Source organism: Mesoplodon densirostris, chromosome 15 (genome assembly GCF_025265405.1).
Source record: "Mesoplodon densirostris isolate mMesDen1 chromosome 15, mMesDen1 primary haplotype, whole genome shotgun sequence".
In the NCBI taxonomy this organism is placed as follows: Eukaryota; Metazoa; Chordata; class Mammalia; order Artiodactyla; family Ziphiidae; genus Mesoplodon; species Mesoplodon densirostris.
In genome coordinates this window covers 42,876,273-42,895,861 of record NC_082675.1, presented here as the reverse complement: position 1 = coordinate 42,895,861, position 19,589 = coordinate 42,876,273, and the positions used below count along the sequence as shown (strand labels likewise).

General features: G+C 39.0%; 1 protein-coding gene and 1 non-coding gene across 3 annotated transcripts in view; both read right to left on the bottom strand.

The window, feature by feature from the left end:
- Nucleotides 1-8,165, bottom strand: part of PSMA8 (proteasome 20S subunit alpha 8) — a 30,409-nt gene extending 22,244 nt beyond the window's left edge. For both annotated transcript variants that reach the window (XM_060118133.1, XM_060118134.1), the window contains exon 1: nt 8,064-8,165. In XM_060118133.1, the coding sequence (XP_059974116.1) occupies nt 8,064-8,165 (102 nt within the window). The remainder of the gene's footprint in view (nt 1-8,063) is intronic.
- On the bottom strand, nt 1,107-1,213 carry LOC132503351 (U6 spliceosomal RNA). Its single transcript, XR_009534596.1, has one exon. It is a non-coding gene; the product is annotated as a U6 spliceosomal RNA (small nuclear RNA).
- Nucleotides 8,166-19,589: the final 11,424 nt, after the last annotated feature.

The following is a 19,589-nucleotide window of genomic DNA, read 5'->3' as shown; positions in this document are numbered from 1 at the left end:
TACAGTTTTTTTTTCTGTAATTGATTTCTAATCTCAGAGCATTGTGGTTGGAAAAGATGCTTGACATGATTTCAATTTTCTTAAATTTATCGAGGCTTGATTTGTGACCCAAGATGTGATCTATCCTGGAGAATGTTCCATGTGCACTTGAGAAGTGTATTCTGCTGCTTTTGGATGGAATTTCCTACAAATATCAATTAAGTCTATCTGGTCTAATGTGCCATTTAATGCTTGTGTTTCCTTACTAGTTTTCTGTCTGGATGATCTACACATTGGCATAAGTGGGGTGTTAAAGTCTCCCACTGTTATTGTGCTTCCCCTTTTATGGCTGTTAGCATTTGCCTTATATACTGAGGTGCTCCTATGTTGGGTGCATATATACATTTACAATTGTTATATCTTCTTCTTGGATTGATTCCTTGATCATTATGTAGTGTCCTTCCTTGTCTCTTGTAACAGTCTTTATTTTAAAGTTTATTTTGTCTGATATGAGTATTGCTACTCCAGCTTTGTTTTGAATTGCATTTGCATGGAAATGAAAATCATTTTTCCATCCCCTCACTTTCAGTTTGTATGTGTCCCTAGGTCTGAAGTGGGTCTCTTGTAGACAGCACATATATGGGTCTTGTTTTTGTATCCATTCAGCCAGTCTGTGTCTTTTGGTTGGAGCATTTAATCCATTTACATTTTAGGTAATCATCGATATGTATGTTCCTACTGCCATTTTCTTAATTGTTTTGGGCTTGTTTTTGTAGGTCTTTTTTTCCCCTTCCTCTTTTGTTCTCTTCTATTGTATTTCCCTCCTAGAGAAGTTCCTTTAGCATTTGTTGTAAAGCTGGTCTGATGGTGCTGAATACTCTTAGCTTTTGCTTGTCTGTAAAGCTTTTGATTTCTCCATCGAATCTGAATGACAGCCTTGCTGGGTAGAATATTCTTCATTGCAGGTTTTTCCTGTTCATCACTTTAAATATATCATGCCACTCCCTTCTGGCCTGCAGAGTTTCTGCTGAAAAACCAGCTGATAAACTTAAGGGGATTCCCTTGTATATTATTTGTTGCTTTTCCCTTGTTGCTTTTAATATTTTTCTTTGTATTTAATTTTTGTTAGAAATATATGGAATGCTATGAATTTGCATGTCACCGTTGAGCAGGGGCCACACTAATCTTCTCTGTATCGTTCCAATTTTAGTATATGTGCTGCCAAAGTGAGCACTTAATATGGATCATAGACTCAAATGTAAAACTATAAACTCTTAAAAAAAAAAGGAGAAAATTTTTGGGATCTAGGCAAAGAGTTCTTCTACTGACACCAAAAGCATGAACCATAAAAAGGAAAAAAAATTATAAATTTGGCCTCATTAAAATTACAAACTTTTGCTCTATGGATGTCCATGTGAAGAGGATGAAAAGACAAGGTACAGAGTGAGAGAAAATATTTGCAAACCACTTAACTGACAAAGTACCAGAATCTAGAATATATAAAGAACTGTCAAAACTCAACAGTAAAAAAACTAAACAGTCTAGTTAGAAAATGGACAAAAGACATGAAAGACATTTCACTGAAGAAGATATACAGATGGCAAATAAGCACATGAAAATATGTTCAACATTATTAGCCATTAATGGCTAATTTAATTAAAACCACACTTAGGTATCACTACACACTTATCAGAATGGCTAAAATGAAAGACAGTAACACCAAATGCTGGCAAGGATGTGTAGAAACTGGATCACTAACATATTGCTGGTAGGAATGTAAAATGGTACAGCCACTCTGGGAAACAATTTGGCAGCTTCTTATAAAACATGCAATTACCATACAATCTAGTAATTGTACACTTGGGAGATTTATATCAGAGAAATAAAAACTTACATTCATACAAAAACCTGCTATGAATGCAGCTTTATTCATAACAGCTCCAAACTGGAAACAACTCAAATGTTCTCCAACACATGAATAGTTAAACACTGTGGTACATCCATACCATGGAACACTACTTGCAATAATATGCAACAACTTGGATGAATCTCAAGGGAAGAAACCATATTCCAAAAGGTTTCATATTGTATGATGCCATTTAAATAACCTTTTGAAGTTAAAACAAATCAACCTCAACATTCTCTCCAGGCTTTTTCTCACCAACATTTAAACGTATGCTGAAGTCTCTCTTATCTTAAACAAAATCTTAAAGACCACTTCATTTCAATTCTGCCTCTCTCTCTCAACTTCAAGGCCAAATACTGTCATCAACTCTTAGCTTATAGTAACCTGCTTTCTACCCAACTCCTCCCAGTGTTTAGCCAAGGTAGACTACACATAGGGTCATTAAGGTCCCTTAAGGTTGCAGTCTACCCTAGTCTACATAGTCTATAGTCTAAATTTTGTCTTCTCTAGTGAAGAAGAGTTCTCAAGAACACTCATGTACTTGACCTTCAACATAGGTTTTTTTTTTTTTTTTTTTTTGGCAGTACGCGGGCCTCTCACTGTTGTGGCCTCTCCCGTTGCGGAGCACAGGCTCCGGACGCGCACGCTCAGCAGCCATGGCTCACGGGCCCAGCCACTCAGCGGCATGTGGGATCCTCCCGGACCGGGGCACGAACCCATGTCCCCTGCATCGGCAGGCGGACTCCCAACCACTGCGCCACCAGGGAAGCCCCAACATAGGTTTTAAGTAAGGGAGAGAAAGGATACACTTCAAAATACCAGTAACTATCTCCAGCCCAGATCAATATCCTGAGTTCCAAATGTGTATATTCAGCTGCCTCACCGTCTCTGTGGATCAGGAATCTGGAAACAGTTTAGCAAAGTTCTCTGGCTCAGGGTCTCTCAGAAAGCTGCAACCAAGTTGTCCCCCAGGACTGCACTCATCTCAAGGTTCATGGGGGAGAATCCATTTACAAGTTCACTCGCATGGTTGTTAACAAGATTCAGTTCCTTGCGGATTGTTGGACCTCAGTTCCATACTGGGTTTTGCTCCATACTGGGTTTTTAACAGAAGCTTCCCTCAGTTCCTTGCTACACAGGACCCTCCAAATGACCAATCACAACATGCCAACTGTGTTCCACCAGAGTAAACAAATGAGAGAGTGAGTGAGGATGAACAAAACGCAAGTCACCATCTGTAACCTAATATCTGAAGTGATGTTCCATCACTTTTGCCTATCCCATTCCTTAGAAGCAAGTCACTAGGTTCAGCCTACATCCAGGCGAGAGGGTTACTTAAGGGCATGAACACCAGAAGGTGGGGATCATTAGAGGCCATTTTAGAGGCTGCCTACTACAGATTCCATAAGCATCTCAGTCTCAAAAAGTCCAAACCTCAGTTATCTTCTCCTCATACTTAGTGCTTCATATTCCCTAAAAAAATGGCAGTGCCATATACTAAGAGGCTAAATCCAGAAATGGAGGCACCCTCTCTAACTCCTCCCTCTTCAGTACCTCCTCTTCTCCTTCCCCACCCCCAGTACCAGCCAAATAATCATCAAATGTATCAACTATGCTGCTTAAGTTTCTCCAGAATCTGCCTTATTTCCATTTTTGCCCCAACCCTAGTGAGAACTATTATCATCTTTCATCTAGACTACTTCCATAGACTCCCATGTATTCTCCCTGCTTCCAGCCTTGATTTCATCTAATCCACCGACCACAATGCAGTCTGAGAAGTCTTTGAAAAATTAAAATATGAAGAAAAAAGAAAAGAAAATCTGAATGTGGCATTCCTCTACTTAAAACCTGTATTGGTAGGGAACATTTCTCACTAGGCAAACCAAGACAACACAGAGATGGGTTAGGGACAAAAGGATCTAGGGACTATAATATTTACTTCTGCATATCAGCCTTCCTGCTCTCTTGATGCAGAGAGGCTTTATCTGTACAGAAAAAAAGATGGCCACCAGCAACCTTGGACTCATATCCCAACAGTTCTCCCAGAGGAAAAAAGCTACCACTATCTCTAGCTAGAAAAGTCCCGAGGATGGACTTATATTGGCCAGATTTCTGTCACTTGCTCATCGCAGGAGGACAGAAACTATGAATGATTCTGCTTGGGTCATGTGAGTACCTCTTTGGTGGGACAAATGCAGTCTGTTATTAGAAAGACAGAACAGCAATAGCCACATCAAAACCCTTCAAGGCTTGTTATTCCTTTAAAAGTATTCCGTGATCTGGCTCCTGTATCTAGCTTCATCTCTTCCCATTTTCCCACTGCTTCAGCAATCCCGAATGCCTTCCAGTTTGTGAACCATAGTCATATTTTCCTTCTTGGTCTTCCCATATGCTATTTCTTTTCTCTAAAATACTCTTCTCTTTCCCCTCCCACTTTTTCACCTGGCTAACTTTCATCTTTCAGGTGTCTAGTTAAATATTACATACATCTTCATGGGGACCTAACACCTAGAGTTCCCACAATGCCTCATATTCTCTCATTATGATACTCAGATAGGCCTTGTTAGGACTATCTACTCATAGTCATCTAACATTCCTGCTAGAGAGTAAGCTCTCTGAGGCCATTGACTGAGTCTACTTTGTCCACTGTGAAATCCTAGGACCTAGCACCACATTTGGCAGATGTAAGTGTTCAACAAAAATGTCTTGAAATAATAAATGAAAGTGCTGGAAGAAATACAGACCAAATTGAAGGAAAAGGAGAAAACAAAGGGATAGTAAAGAATAATACCTACCATTTGTTAAGTACTTGCTGTGAACCAGACACTGCGCAAGATGCTGAACGTGTATTATTGCCTCATTCATTTATCACATCAACACTATGAAGCAGGCACTATTTCGAGGGCTATTTTACTATTAAAAAAACCCCTGAAGCTTAGAGAAGTTAATTGCTTTACATGATACATATCTAGCTTCCACACTCATGATGTTGACAGATAAGTAATATATAAAATTTATGAAATAAATTGCATGGTGCAATGCAAAGAGCAAGGGCTTTGGAACTAGAAAGACTTAAGTGAGAATACGGGCTCTATCACTTTCTGGTTGGGTACCTTCTCCAAGCTATGGAAGCATCCTAATCATGGTTTCCACATACACTAAAAAGGGGATTAAATACTGTTCTTAGCATTAGATAATGTACATGAAATACATGGTGTAAAATAGGTATTACTTAAATGGTAGTTTACGTCCTTCCTAGTTCATCCACTATATATCTTTTTTTTTTTTTTTTTTTTTTTTTTTTGCGGTACGCGTGCCTCTCACCGTTGTGGCCTCTCCCGTTGTGGAGCACAGGCTCCGGACGCGCAGGCCCAGCGGCCATGGCTCACGGGCCCAGCTGCTCCGCGGCATGTGGGATCTTCCTGGACCGGGGCACGAACCCGTGTCCCCTGCATCGGCAGGAGGACTCTCAACCACTGCGCCACCAGGGAAGCCCCATCCACTATATATCTTGCAGTAGAAGCACAAAAGGAATTACACCATCTAGATTCTCAAAGATCTTACTATCCAGTTGGTGTGAGAAGACTATTAAGCATACCTGAAGTTAAAGAGAATATGAGGCTAAATAGTAAATACTCTACACTGCTCTGTGGTACAGATGATAAATTCAGAAGACGAAAGAGATCCATGATGACTAGACTGGATCAGAAACAGGGCCACAAAGGAAAGAAATGTGCAGAGACTCTTAGAGGATAAGTAAGATGGAGAGTGACAGAGAGGTGTTTTCTACTCTCCCCACCTACAAGGCAGAAAGCATATATTGGTAAAACCATGAAACTGCTCCCTTAATTAAAGAGCATGGATGTGGATCGTGTAAGATTTTCATGGCCAGACTGTGGAGCTGAGATTTGATAAAGTAGGAAATATGGAGCTAATAACAGTTTGGGGTCAGGGAAAGGACAGAATGAAGAAGGATAATAAACCTTAGCCTTTTCATGGGAATATTGTGAAGGATTCATTTTTTTCTTCCCTTAAAAGAAAGTATTACCTCTTCGAAATGTTATTCAAACATATTTTTCATTTATATAAAAGGGAACTAAAGCAAAAAGAAAACAGGCCTCTTGCCTCACTTCATGCTGTAAGATAATCATCAAGAAATAAGCAGAACGGGCTTCCCTGGTGGCGCAGTGGTTGAGAGTCCGCCTGCCGATGCAGGGGACACGGGTTCGTGCCCCGGTCCGGGAAGATCCCACATGCCGCGGAGCGGCTAGGCCTCTGAGCCGTGGCCCCTGAGCCATGGCCGCTGAGCCTGCGCGTCCGGAGCCTGTGCTCCGCAACGGGAGAGGCCAGAACAGTGAGAGGCCCGTGTACCGCAAAAAAAAAAAAAAAAACAGAAAAAAAGAAAGAAGCAGAACCCAAGGACTCTAATTGTAGCCCATATAACTTTTTGTATTAGCAAATAATATCGTATCTACATACTGGTCACAGCTGGCCAACCTCAGCTTATTTATAACTCATCATATCAACTGTCATTTATAGACAGAATATTTTGTGACATATTTTAATAAACAAGTGCCACTGTAAACTTTACCGCACATGAAAGGTCATAGTGCCCTCAAGGAAACACAATGAATAACTCCATACAAAGATGCAAATTATAATTTCAGAATCCTGAGACAAAACTGTCTCATCCTTCCAATGTGTCTTTAAAAATACCCACTATAGGTATTTTTATATCCTTACCCTTTTACAGTTCATTACAAAGAAACCATCAATCAGTTTTATAGCATTCTTAAAACATTTTAAATAGCCAATGCGGTTTCTTATTACACCTCAGTCTTCTCCCATTACTCCCTTTATTTTAGGTTCTAAAACTCGGGCATTATTTTCTAACCATATGCTTCATGGCATGCTGGGGATTATATAATTTTTGTTTTTATCAAAATGGTACCCTTTTGGTTTAAGCTACATCAGGCTTTTCTTAAATTTACAATTCCAAGAGAATTACTTACAAAACAGAAGTAAAACTAGAGGGCCCAATTAAATAGAAAAATACTTTAAAAAATGGTAAGATTCTTTCTAGTGTTATTTTTTTTAACCACTTTACATTTGATAGATTTATGATAAAAGTGAATTACTTCCTTTCATAACTAAGTTTGTATGGAAAGTGAGAGAAAATACAGATACTACTAGACTTAGAAACGCACTGCGTATTGTCATAGCTAGTGTCTCAATTTCCAAGATACACAACAAACATGCTCATGAAATTTGAAAGATGTAAAAAAATTGCACCCTCCTGAATTCAAAGGCTAGGATCTGGATGATTTGGGGTAATATATCTTTGGTCACCAGGGCACTTTTGTCCTTTTAAATTTTTATAAATCACCAAGATTATTAAATATAATTAAAACTTGGCAGGAGCATTACTGCTGCCCTGAATGTTTTAAAGTTTTTCAGAAATGTGGCTATATCAATTTAAAGGAGGGTATAATCTCTCAAGGAATTCCAGTATTATTTAAAAACCAAACCAAAAGAAGTGGAAATGGCAAAAGAGTGGAGATTCTTGGGCTTAAAGCCTCTAGAAGGCTGCTAAATATTCAGGAGTAAATTTTTGGACAATTATTTTTAAAAGGTGAAAGTGTTGGAGTAGATTAGCATTTTCAACCATTCCCTCAACAAAGATTTAATTTTACATCGATTTAAGCCACATTGCAGGGACAGCCATGTTTGATTTTTACTGTAATTATTACTTTTCCATGTGTCTGCCAAATCCTGAGGAAGTGGGCAGTGTGCATCCAGGCAGGCTGTTACAGGCTGAAAGAAGCCTTTTCTTTCTTTACTGTCAGACACAGCATTAATATCTCTTCTACAGTCAAGGCTACAACACACACACACACACACACACACACACACACATACACACACCCTAGTTAAACGTTTACAGCGACTGTTAAAGGCAGTTGCACAACGGAAACCTATGAAATCTACCAACTTTTAACTCCACCGCTTCCATCCCACATTTCAGAACAGCATCTTCCTCAATAAAGGAAAGAGGCAATTTTCACACGTGGGAGACTCTTTTCTTGTTCCCCTACACTGAGTGATGCGCTGGGGCAGCGGGGTAAGGAAGGCCTGACACAGGGCAGAGAACGGTGGTCAAGAAGAGTTGCTTGCTCACCACGGTGGATCCTTTCTTTACCGCTTTCTGGGCATATTCCACTTGTAATAGGTGTCCGTCCGGGGAGAAGACAGTGATTGCCCGGTCATACTGAGACGCCATTAGCGCAGGGCTACCGCACTATCCGCTGTGAGTCCCACACTGCCTCAGTCGAGGGGGCACCGAAGTCGCACCTGCGGCCACATGCTACCCGGAAGTGCTTGCGCATGCTCAAGACGCCGTCGGAAGTGATCACGGGGACAGCTCAGGGGTCCTCGTGGACTTCCGCTGGTTCGAGGCTGTGCGTGCGAGTTGACTGTGTTCCTCTGCTATCCATAGTGCCTGGCGCGTGTGTCCCAATTTTCCCATGCTGGTGTTGCTCCAGGAGTGGGGTTATTAAAATGACCCTCAGAGATTAGGGCTTAATAGTGAGAACTTCAAAGATCAGGTATTTTTGTTTTCGCAAACCTATTAGAGAACCAGTGGCAAGTTAATTTTCAACCTCTTATTTTTGGATTCAAATTCTAAAATGTCCTTCTCTCTCTTTCTCTTCCCCTCCATCCTTCGTTATCTTACATTATTTTAACCCAAAGAAATAAGTTATAATTTTCGAATTTTCACTTGTCCTTGCACTTGCTCGCACTCTTTCTCTCTTTTCATTTCTTTTGTCCATTTCTGCCTTGTGATCAAATAGAACAAATGAGCAAATAGTCCATCAGACTAATGTTTATAATAGGAATTAAGATAATACTATTTTAACCAAAGAAATTTTCTAAAAGCCCAAATTATGCTAACTTGAAAGATATCTGCAAATTTAACTGTTCTATGAAATCTGTATAATCTGGTACAATATTACTACCTGTGAAACAACTCTTGTCTCTTTGTCTTCATCAATAAAATGGGAATATTTAAAAATTGGTAGAAAAGTGTTCGTCTTAGGTTTAATGTATTTATAGGTATAAATAACTTAAAATGGTGCCTAGTGGATAGTAATAGCCAGGTAAGTTTAAGTATTGTTATTACTTTCCATGTTTGTTGTTTTCCATCGGGGAGGATCTTAAGTTTGGTGAAACCAGCCTTAACTAAAAAAAGAAAAAAGGGTACCCACAAAAGAGGAGAACTCCATACCCTCAATTCCAAACACTTAATTCAGAGTTTTAGTTAACTACTAAAAGCAATTTGTATTTAGCCCCCCATGCCCCCCATCTTTTTCTTTAATATTAGAAACTCTTGAAAAGTCTGGTTTTACTAAAAAAGAAAAAAGTTCCTAACCAAACCAATTCACTCTAACGTTTCAAGAGTTTCTGAAATTTACAATTTTATGGTAAACCAACATTTGCAAGAAGCTGTTACTTAAAAAGTGTCTTGGTGTCCTTGTTGAATAATATGATTTTTTCTTTTTCTTTTTACATGATTATAGATCACAAGAAATTTCAAAAATAGTGCAGAGAGGTCCCCTGTACCTTTCACCCAGCTTCCCCCAATGGTAATATTTTAACATAACTATAGTACAATATCAAAACCAGGAAAATGACATTGGTACAAACTTATTCAACTTTTACCAGTTTTACATGTACTCATTTGTGTATGTGTGCATAGTTTTATGCAATTTATCATGTGTAGATTGGTATACGCACTACCACAATCAAGTACAGAACTGTTCCATGACCACAAAGGTCCCTTGTGCTGTTCACTTACAGTCATACCCATCCTACTCCCCTCCCCCAATCCTGGAAACCACGAATCTGTTCTTCATCTCTATAATTTTGTTGTTTCAAAAATTTTATATAAATAAAATCATACAGTATGTAACTTTTTATTTTAAGATAATTGTAGATTCACAGGAAGTTACAATGATAATACAGAATGGTCTCCTGTACCCTTCACTTAGTTTACCCAATATGTTACATTTTATTGACTATAGTACAATATCAGAACCAGGAAATTGACATTGGTAGAAAATATGTATATAGCTTTGATTGAGAGACATTTTGAAAGTGTTATGATGTATTTTAGCATTTATTTCACAAATATGATAGCATTAAAATGTTGACAAGGATTAATTGACACATTTGGGATTCACATTGACACTGCAGCTTAACAGTGTGGCTTTGGGCAGGTATATTTCACTTCACAAAAAACTAGTTTCCTGATCTGTAAAACAAGGGTAATAATACTTACTTCATAAGCTTGTTGTGAAGAGCAAATGACATAATGTGTTAGTGCACATAGGGCAGTGCCTGACACAGATAAGCACTTGAAAAATGTTAACTATTGTTACTAATCATTGAGTTAACTAAAAAGTTAAGATTATTCTGTAAGAGAGATTAGGAGAGTAAAAATGTAGCATGAACCCATTTATATATTTTTAACATGTATATATGTGTAAATATACATTTTTAAGTATAGAGACAAAAAAAAAAAGAGTGAAAGAACATACACCAATTTGACAAAAGTGGTTTTCTTTGCAGGAGGCCAGGGATTGGAAAGAGAATGGGGAGACATGGTAAGGAAAGAGAAGTTACTGTTCTAAACTTTATATGTATAACTGTATTATTTAAAAATTTTTACAGCAAGCATAGTTTATACTTAAACAATAAAAACAACACTGAGAAAGTTTAATGCTTAGAGGCTTCCAGCAATGACAGCCTTGATGGTTTGAGCCAAATATCCTATTGAGAACAATTAGAAATATTGAACAAAATACTTTTTTAAAATTATGTATGCTGACTCCAACTAGGGTTTGTGGTGCCAAGATTCAGAAGAGAAGGAAAACTCGTAGACAGTAAGCCTAGCATCTTCCCTTGGAGGTATTTGCCTATTTCCAAAGCACTCACTAGATGAGAAGTAAAGGAGACCTTTGATAAACAAAAACTGGAGTTCAAAGTCTGTTACGGTATAGAGGTCATGAAAAGCACCTAGGCTTTTGTTTGGGACTCAGGGGGCCACAGCCCCGAAGTAAGAGTGAAACAAAAATAGACCTGTTCTCACAGGGACTAACATTGAGCTTTGAATCATCTCAATCCATGATTGGAAAAAAGCAGTGTTTCTCAGACTGTGGTTCAGAGATCTTGGAGGTACCCAGAAACCTTTCAAGGGATTCACAATGTCAAGCCTATAGTGATTACACTAAAACAGTATTTGCCCTTTCACGGTGTGGATATTTACATTCACAGTGCAAAAGAAATGGGTAAAACTGCTAGAGCCTTAGAATAAAGGCAGTAGTACCAAACTGTGCTAGTAAACATTGTATTTTTTTACCACTAAGCACCTATGGAAAAAGCCAATTTCATTTTAGAATATCATTGAATAAGCAGTAAATTATTAATTTTATTAAATCTTGTCTCTTGAGTACCTGTCTTTTTAATATTCAGAATGACATAATGGGCAGTACTCATAAAGCACCTCTGCTGCCTTCAAAGTAAGATAGTTAGCTTGAGAAAAAGCACTTTTTAAAACACTTGAGTTGCTAACCGAACCAGCCCCCTTTCTTGTGGAACACCATTTATACTTGAAAGAATGACTGACACACTGTGTTTATTCAGTTATAATTTGGGCAGGCATTTCTTGAAAATGAACAAAATTAGCCTGTCATTTCAAAAAAACAACAGTATGTGTTTCAAAAGATAAAATTCAAGCTTTTAAGCAAAAATTAGAATTTTGGAAGACTTGTATACATCACCATGAACTTGACAACTTTCCCATAATTAAAAACTTTACTTGGACTTCCCTGGTGGCGCAGTGGTTAAGAATCCGCCTGCCAATGCAGGGGACACGGGTTCGATCCCTGGTCCGGGAGGATCCCACATGGCGCGGAGCAACTAAGCCTGTGTGCCACAACTACTGAGCCTGTGCTCTAGAGCCCACGAGCCACAACTATTGAGCCCGCGTGCCACAAGTAATGAAGCCTGCGCGCCCAGAGCCCGTGCTCTGCAACAAGAGAAGGTACCGCAATGAGAAGCCTGCGCACCTCAACGAAAGAGTAGCCCCTGCTTGCCACAACTAGAGAAAGCCTGTGCGCAGCAGCGAAGACCCAACACAGCCCAAAATAAGTAAATGAAATAAATTTTTTTTTTTTTTTTTTTGCTGTACGCGGGCCTCTCACTGCTGTGGCCTCTCCCGCTGCGGAGCACAGGCTCCGGACACACAGGCTCCGCGGCCATGGCTCGCGGGCCCAGCCGCTCCACGGCATGTGGGATCCTCCGGGATCGGGGCACGAACCCGTGTCCCCTGCATCGGCAGGCGGACTCTCAACCACTGCGCCACCAGGGAAGCCCTGAAATAAATTTTTTAAAAATTAAAAACTTTACTGGGACTTCCCTGGTGGCGCAGTGGTTAAGAATCTGCCTGCCAATGCAGAGGATACAGGTTTGAACCCTGGTCCAGGAAGATCCCACATGCCGCGGAGCAACTAAGCCCCAGCACCACAACTACTGAGCCTGCGCTCTAGAGCCCTCGAGCCACAACTACTGAGCCCATGCACCACAACTACTGAAGCCCACGTGCCTAGAGCCCACGCTCCTCAGCAAGAGAAGCCACTGAAAGGAGAAGCCCACGCACCTCAATGACGAGTAGCCTGCACTTGCCGCATCTAGAGAAAGCCCGCGCACACCAACAAAGACCCAATGCAGCCATAAATAAATAAATAAAATTTATTTTAAAAAACAGACATTCAAATTGCTGTAGACCAATGGATTTTAATGTAATAATCAAAGTTCACTCGTAGGATTCTAAATTGTGTTTCAACCAACTTTAAGAAACTATCACCTTTTGAGCTCTGGTCTAGTATCAAAGGAGACCCAATGATTGAAATTCACTGAATGATTGATGTGCAGTGATTTAAAAAGGCTATAAAAAATACTCTATTTTCTAATACCTATCTTTGTGAGTTTTTTCCCTATATTACAACCAAAATAACATATTGGAACAGTGCATGTAGAAAGAGATATAAGAATACAACTATATTTTATTAAGCCAGACATGAATGAGATTTACAATCTCATTCTTCTCACTAATTTTTCAAATTTGGGAAAATATAGTTTTTTTAATAGAAATATATAAAACATATCAATATGTAATGAATTTACTATTTTAAATGAATTAATAAGTAAAATGTTTTAATTTCTTATATGATCAATATTGATAGATATAACCCACATAAACAAAAGCTCTTTGAGATCTTCAGTAATTTTTTAAGAGGGTAAAGTGTTCCTAAGGCCAAAAAGTTGGGAAGCACTGGGATAAAGCATTGCTAGTGCCCCTAGATGATTAGCTACCTGCCAGAAGCAAAAGTAAATCCTTTGTAGAGGAAGATAAGATCATGCAGAAGCTCAACTAATTACCACACTTTCTCATCTGCAGTATCATGTACTCAATCAAAAATAACCGGGCACACACAAAAAATGGTGTGACCAAAGAACAAGAGAAACAGCAGACAATATAGGATCTAGATAATGGAGTTATCAGATGCAGATTTCTAAAACAAATAAGATAATTATATTTAAGGGGTTAAAAACAAGATCAAGATTTTCAGCAGGGACTAGAACTATCAATAAAGCACATATTGGAAATTGTAGTATTGAACACTAAATTAATTACATTAATTGAGATTAAGAGTTCAATAAATGGATTTAAAATCAGAGTAGATATAGTTGAAGAGAGAAGTGGAGAACTAGAAGATAGTTTTATATGTATATAAAATCTCCATATCTTGGAAATTCAAAATTTTCTCTGTGAATTACTAGTAAGAATGATTAAAAATGAAAACTAATGGATGCACTGAAAAAAAAATACAAACAAAAAAACCCCTCCATATCAAAGCAGAGAGAGGTAAAAGGATAGAGAACACTGAAAAAGAATTTAAAACATTTTGGATATGCTGAAAAACCTAATGTTTTTATAGTTTCAGTACCAGAACAATAGCAGATAGAAAAATAGGGCAGAAACATGTAAAGATAGTTTGTTTAGAAATTTTCAAAACTGACAAAAGCATCAAGCAACAGATTCAGGAAAAACTATTAACAACAAGCAGGATAAATGAAAGAAATTCAGCTTAGAAAACCTATAATAAACCTGCATGTATGTATTGGCCACTTCATTACTGTGCAGTCTTTAAATCTTTTGTCCATGTTTGTTAATAGGGTTGTTTGTCTTCTTACTGAGTTGTAAGGGTTCTTTAAATATTCTAGATACAGGTTCTTTGTTTTCATACATTTTCTCATGGAGTATAGCTTGCCTTTACATTTTCTTATAATCCTTTGAAGAGCAGATTTTAAAATTTTATTGAAATCCAATCTATCAATCTTTCTCTTATGCTTCTTGCTTTTGGCTATGTCTAAGAAATATTTAACCTAAGGTCATGAAGATTTTCTCCAATTTTTTGTTTCAGAAGTTTTATAGTTTTATTTTTTACGTTTAGGTCCACAATCTCTTTCAAGTTAACTTTTGTGTCTATGTGAGGAAAAGGTCAAAGTTCATTTTTAAAACCATGGATGAAACATGGATTGTTGTTCCAAAACAATCTTTTCTCTATTGAATTACCTTGGCATCTGTATTAGTTTCCTATAGCTGCCATAATAAATTCCCACAAACCTGGTGGCTTAAAACAGAAATTTATTCTGTCACAATTCTGGAGGCCAGAAGGCTGAAATCATGGTGTCTACAGGATGGCACTATAATATTATGCTATTATTTTTCTTTTATAGAAAATATACAATAAATGTGATTGATAAGTTAGCTTAGTATTTAATTAGGACAGTAGTTTGTAACATATTGAATAACATCAATATTTTAGTGCACATTGCATAATTCAACCATAAATGTTAGATGGGGAATAAACATTGTATTAGTTTCCTATTGCTACTTGAAGAAATTATCACAAACTTAAAGCTTAAAACAACACAAATTTATTACTTTACAGTTTTAGAGGTCAGATGTCCAAAAGGGTCTCACTGGGCTATAATTAAGGTGTCGGCAGGGATTTGTTACTTCTGGAGGCTCTAGGGGAGAATCTGCTTCCTTGCCTTTTCCAGCATCTCGAGGTCACCCACATTCCTTGGCTTATGACCCCCTTCTATCTTCAAAGCCAGCAATGTCCAGTCAATTCTTTCTCAAGGTGCCCTCTCTCTGATTACGACTCTTCAGCCTCACTGTTCTCCTTTTAGGGATATCTGTGATTACACTGGGCTCACTCAAATAATTCAGGTTAACCTTTGTATTTTAAGGTCAGCTGGTAAACCACTTTAATTCCATCTGGAAACTTAATTCCATGTTGCCATGTAACCTATCATATTCACAGGTTCTGAAGATTGGGAAGTAGTCATTTTTGTGAGGATGAAATTATTGTGCCTATCATACCCATTCATAGGGAAAGTAGCTATGAATTCATAGGGAAATTACAAATCCTATAAATTGTGAAGTAGGGCTTCCCTGGTGGTGCAGTGGTTGAGAGTCTGCCTGCCGATGCAAGGGACACGGGTTCGTGCCCTGGACCGGGAAGATCCCGCATGCCGTGGAGCGGCTAGGCCTGTGAGCCATGGCTGCTGAGCCTGCGCGTCCGGAGCCTGTGCTCCGCAACGGGAGAGGCCACAACAGTGAGAGGCCCGCGTACCACAAAAAAAAAAAAAAATTGTGAAGTAGTTCAACAGTTATATTCTTTTACTAAAGGTAAAGTAACTGCACATTATGCACAAGGTCAGGAAACATGTTAAACAGGGAAAAAAATCATATGATCTCTAAATTATTGCCACAAACTATCTCAAGGATAGACTACCAAGTATTTTGGACCATTTCTAGTCTTGAAGTATGTATTTCTCTTCTTATTAGATTATTAAGTACAAATCTTATCCTTGTTTAGTAATTTACAGTATCACATGTGTTTTTGCATATTTTACCTGTTAAAATTGACACAATCTTAAAGAATCTAAGGTAAGACTATCACTTAGCACAGTGGCTGTGCATAATAAATGCTAACTAAATGATTAAACAATTTATTATTTCTAACAGCCTTTTAAATAGGGCGGCTCTTTTTCAGAAAGGTGAATGAGATACAGAAATGCCCTGTCCAGTATCATGCCACAGGTGGACGAACTGGGAACTCCAAACTTGGGCATCCATCACAGTGAGTTACGATTGCATAGAGCTTCCCATAGAAACTAATTTTTTTGAAGCAATACTTTCTTATAACATTAAATCCCCAAATATAATTGATTCAGCTCCTTCTTAATTCATTAAATATTTGATACTATAAGAAGAAATGGAAATGCGCCAGAGAGGCTAAGTTATAGTCTACTTTGAATGAAATCTTCTGGAGTATTGAAAATAAAGTCTTTTATGAAGAACTGAGAAAGGTGATTTGTTCTTGCCTGGAATAATGATTATATATATAGATGTATGCTCTTCACCTTATAGTCTGGAAATCTGTGGAAGCCACAAATGACTCATCAAATGCCATGGTGACAGTAAGCAGAGAAATATTTTGAAAGATATTACCTGAGGGGTTTTGCTCTGAGCCCAATTACAAGCAGACAGGCTTGGTCTGTGCCTTCCCAATGTATTATAAGAATTTAGGGCAGCACTGGGGCTTAAAATATCAGCTAATTTGATAGTACAGAGATTCTACTAATTATAAAACAATAAGTATTAAAGAAATGTTTGTATGAAAGTAATCTCAATTATCTGCAAATTCATGATTTTTTTTGTGGATTAAGGTAATTTTAATGCCATGATAATATAGTTTCACTAAATATTGAGTATATTCCTACAGCACTTCAAGCTATCACTTCAGTGAAATACATTTAAGGAATACAGATTCATGTAAAACAAATAAAAAATTGAAGCATATTTGAAAATCAAGCATGGATAATTTCCTTATTACCTTTTTTTGGTTTGTACCTACATTCATTAGGGTGAATAATCAACACTTAATTGTTCATCCAGATTATTTTATTTACTCTGAGCTATTGTATATTCTAAAAAACCTTTCACATCTTCATTATGTGATCTCAATTCCTTTTTCAGATGTCTCAATCGAAGAACAATTTAAATAATGGGACTGATTTTTCTGGTTGGGGAGATGGTTGCCTGGGTAGCTCATTTTTAAGTTCCCAGAGTCATTTCTCAAACTTGGGCCAACTGCCCGTATTCATTCTCTGTTTTCTCCTTAACTAAATGCTGGGGACTCTATTCTTTTCTTTCCAGCTCTGCTACCACTCAATCTGTACCTTGGGATTCCTCTCTCTTAATGGCGAAGTGACACAGGATTTACTAGATGCTTCTATCTTTTTTCTAACTCAGGGTTTTTACAGGTTCAAAGACTCCAAAATTCTAAGAAAGTTCTTCCAGGCTACAACGTTCCTTATCACTTTCTGAATTTTCCACTTTTCCAGGTCAAGCTGATTGATTGGTTTACAATGGACGCTTAAGAGTAAGATAAAGTCCCTTTTAAAAAGTGTCTTCTCCTGGGGAGATCATTTGTATTTTTGGATGGATCTTTACACCAGTGCTACCCCTCTGATTTCATGTGATGGACACATAGAAAATACTGGTATTTTTATGGCACACATGGTATCAGAGAAAACTGTGGTCCATGCCTAGAGGCTTGGGGTGCCCTAGACTCTAGCGTGCTACTCTGAAGGAATAAACACCTTAAGCAGATCTCTTACCCATTCTCAGTTGATTTCCTTTCCTGCTGTTGGGAAACTGTAATTTAGACAAAAAAACGTACCCATCTCTGGGTACCTCCTTGGAATAGGAGTCCCCTTGGCACACTTTTTTTTTTTTCTGGGATATAGTAATTCAGACAGTGTTCCTACTGGTTCATGTCATTCTTCTAAAATTTCTGTGCTATCTGCCTAGCAGACAGAACTGGAGCAGTAAGAGTATGTTTCATTTCTCCTACTGAAATATTGTTCTTAACTACTAAGGCACATTTGTGTAAACATCAAGACAAGATGATGGCAGCCAGGCTTTCATCTTGAAAGGCTTAGTGATGGATTTCGTTTCTGTTCTGAATTCAGTAGGTTTTCTAAATTGATGTGTTACATTATGTCCAAATATACCAGAGTATTTTTGTCAAGGCTTAGGGTAGTGAAAGACAATTGAATTCCTAAGAGTAACTACTATTTGTAGGAGTACAAATCATCTTACTTTTATTCTTAGGATGGCTTGAGGCTTTTCATCCTTTAGGCCTCAGCTTAAATATAACCGAGGGGATTTCCCACCCTAACCCACACGGGTGCCTCTGTCACTCTCTCAGTCCCGTTTGCTAGTCTTTCTTAGTAGTTTTTTTTTTAGCTGTGCCATGTGGCATGTGGGATCTTATTTCCCCAACCAGGAATAGAACCCGTGCCCCTTGCAGTGGAAGGGCAGAATCCTCACTACTGGACCCCCAGGGAAGTCCCTGTTAGTACTTTACGTACGTACATATTCGTTTACTTGTTTCTGGTCTCTCAACTCTATCACAGCTGTATCCTAGGTGCCTAGCATAAAGCCTAGCACATAAAATGCACCCACATTTGCTGAATGAATGAAACTCATGACCTTTTTGTGAAGAGCATTTATTTGAAACATAAATTTTAAAATATGAAAATTTCCTTTATTTTTTCTGATTTAGTTTATACATAAACAGAGGGATTGATTTTTGAGCCTCATTAATGTTGGGTGACACTTTTAAACTTTTCCTTTGTGTTACATGGAAGTCTAAATTTACACCATAGTAGTAAACCCCACACCAACGCATTAAACACATTTGCCCATGTCCCTTACAAAATTTGAAAGCTATGGCTTTTTGCCTCACACTGATTGGAAGCCTGGTAGCTTGGGCCTAATTTACAAGCCACTAAATATTGCAAAAGAAAAGAGCAAGGGAGCCCTATTTCAAAAGTTAGTTCCGAAGATGCAAGTCAGATGAAATCGACCCACATTTCTGACAAGGGTTTATCCTAAGAGGTGAACTTTTCAACTGTGGCCTTTCCAGCCAACTTGGCCGACCGCTCCCGAGTGCAGGACACAGCCTTCGTTTCCCGATTTTGGGTCGCGCTTACTTTCCAAGTGTTAAGAAAGACTGTGTGTGCGCGCGAGACCGTGGACTCGGAGGTGCGCACTCGGGGCGTAGCCGAGCCATTCAAACCAGCGAATCCGCGTTCTCCTCGTCCTCCCAACTCTGCCTCATCTTGGCAGATGCCCCACGGGTTGGCACGAACTCCCGGGTCCTGACCTCCCTCCTCCCATCTCCGGGGTACCCGGACAGCTCGGGGAGGCCACTTCTTCCCCGGAAGGGGTAAAGATGAAGTTGGAAAAACTAAACGCGGTCTACAGCAGAGCGCCGAAACGCAGCCGGAGGGACGCTCCAGTGCGCGGAGCGGGAGGAAAGCGGCCCCGCGCGAAAGGGGCGGGCCGGCTCAGGCGCTCGCATTTCCTGTGACAGGGGCTGCCCTAGCCGCTCCCTCTCCCGCGGCGGCGGGACCATTTCCTGAATCGCTGAAACGGAGGGAGGGCTGGGGCGCGGCCCTACCACAAGCGCAGAGGCCCGGGGGGTGGCGGGGAAGG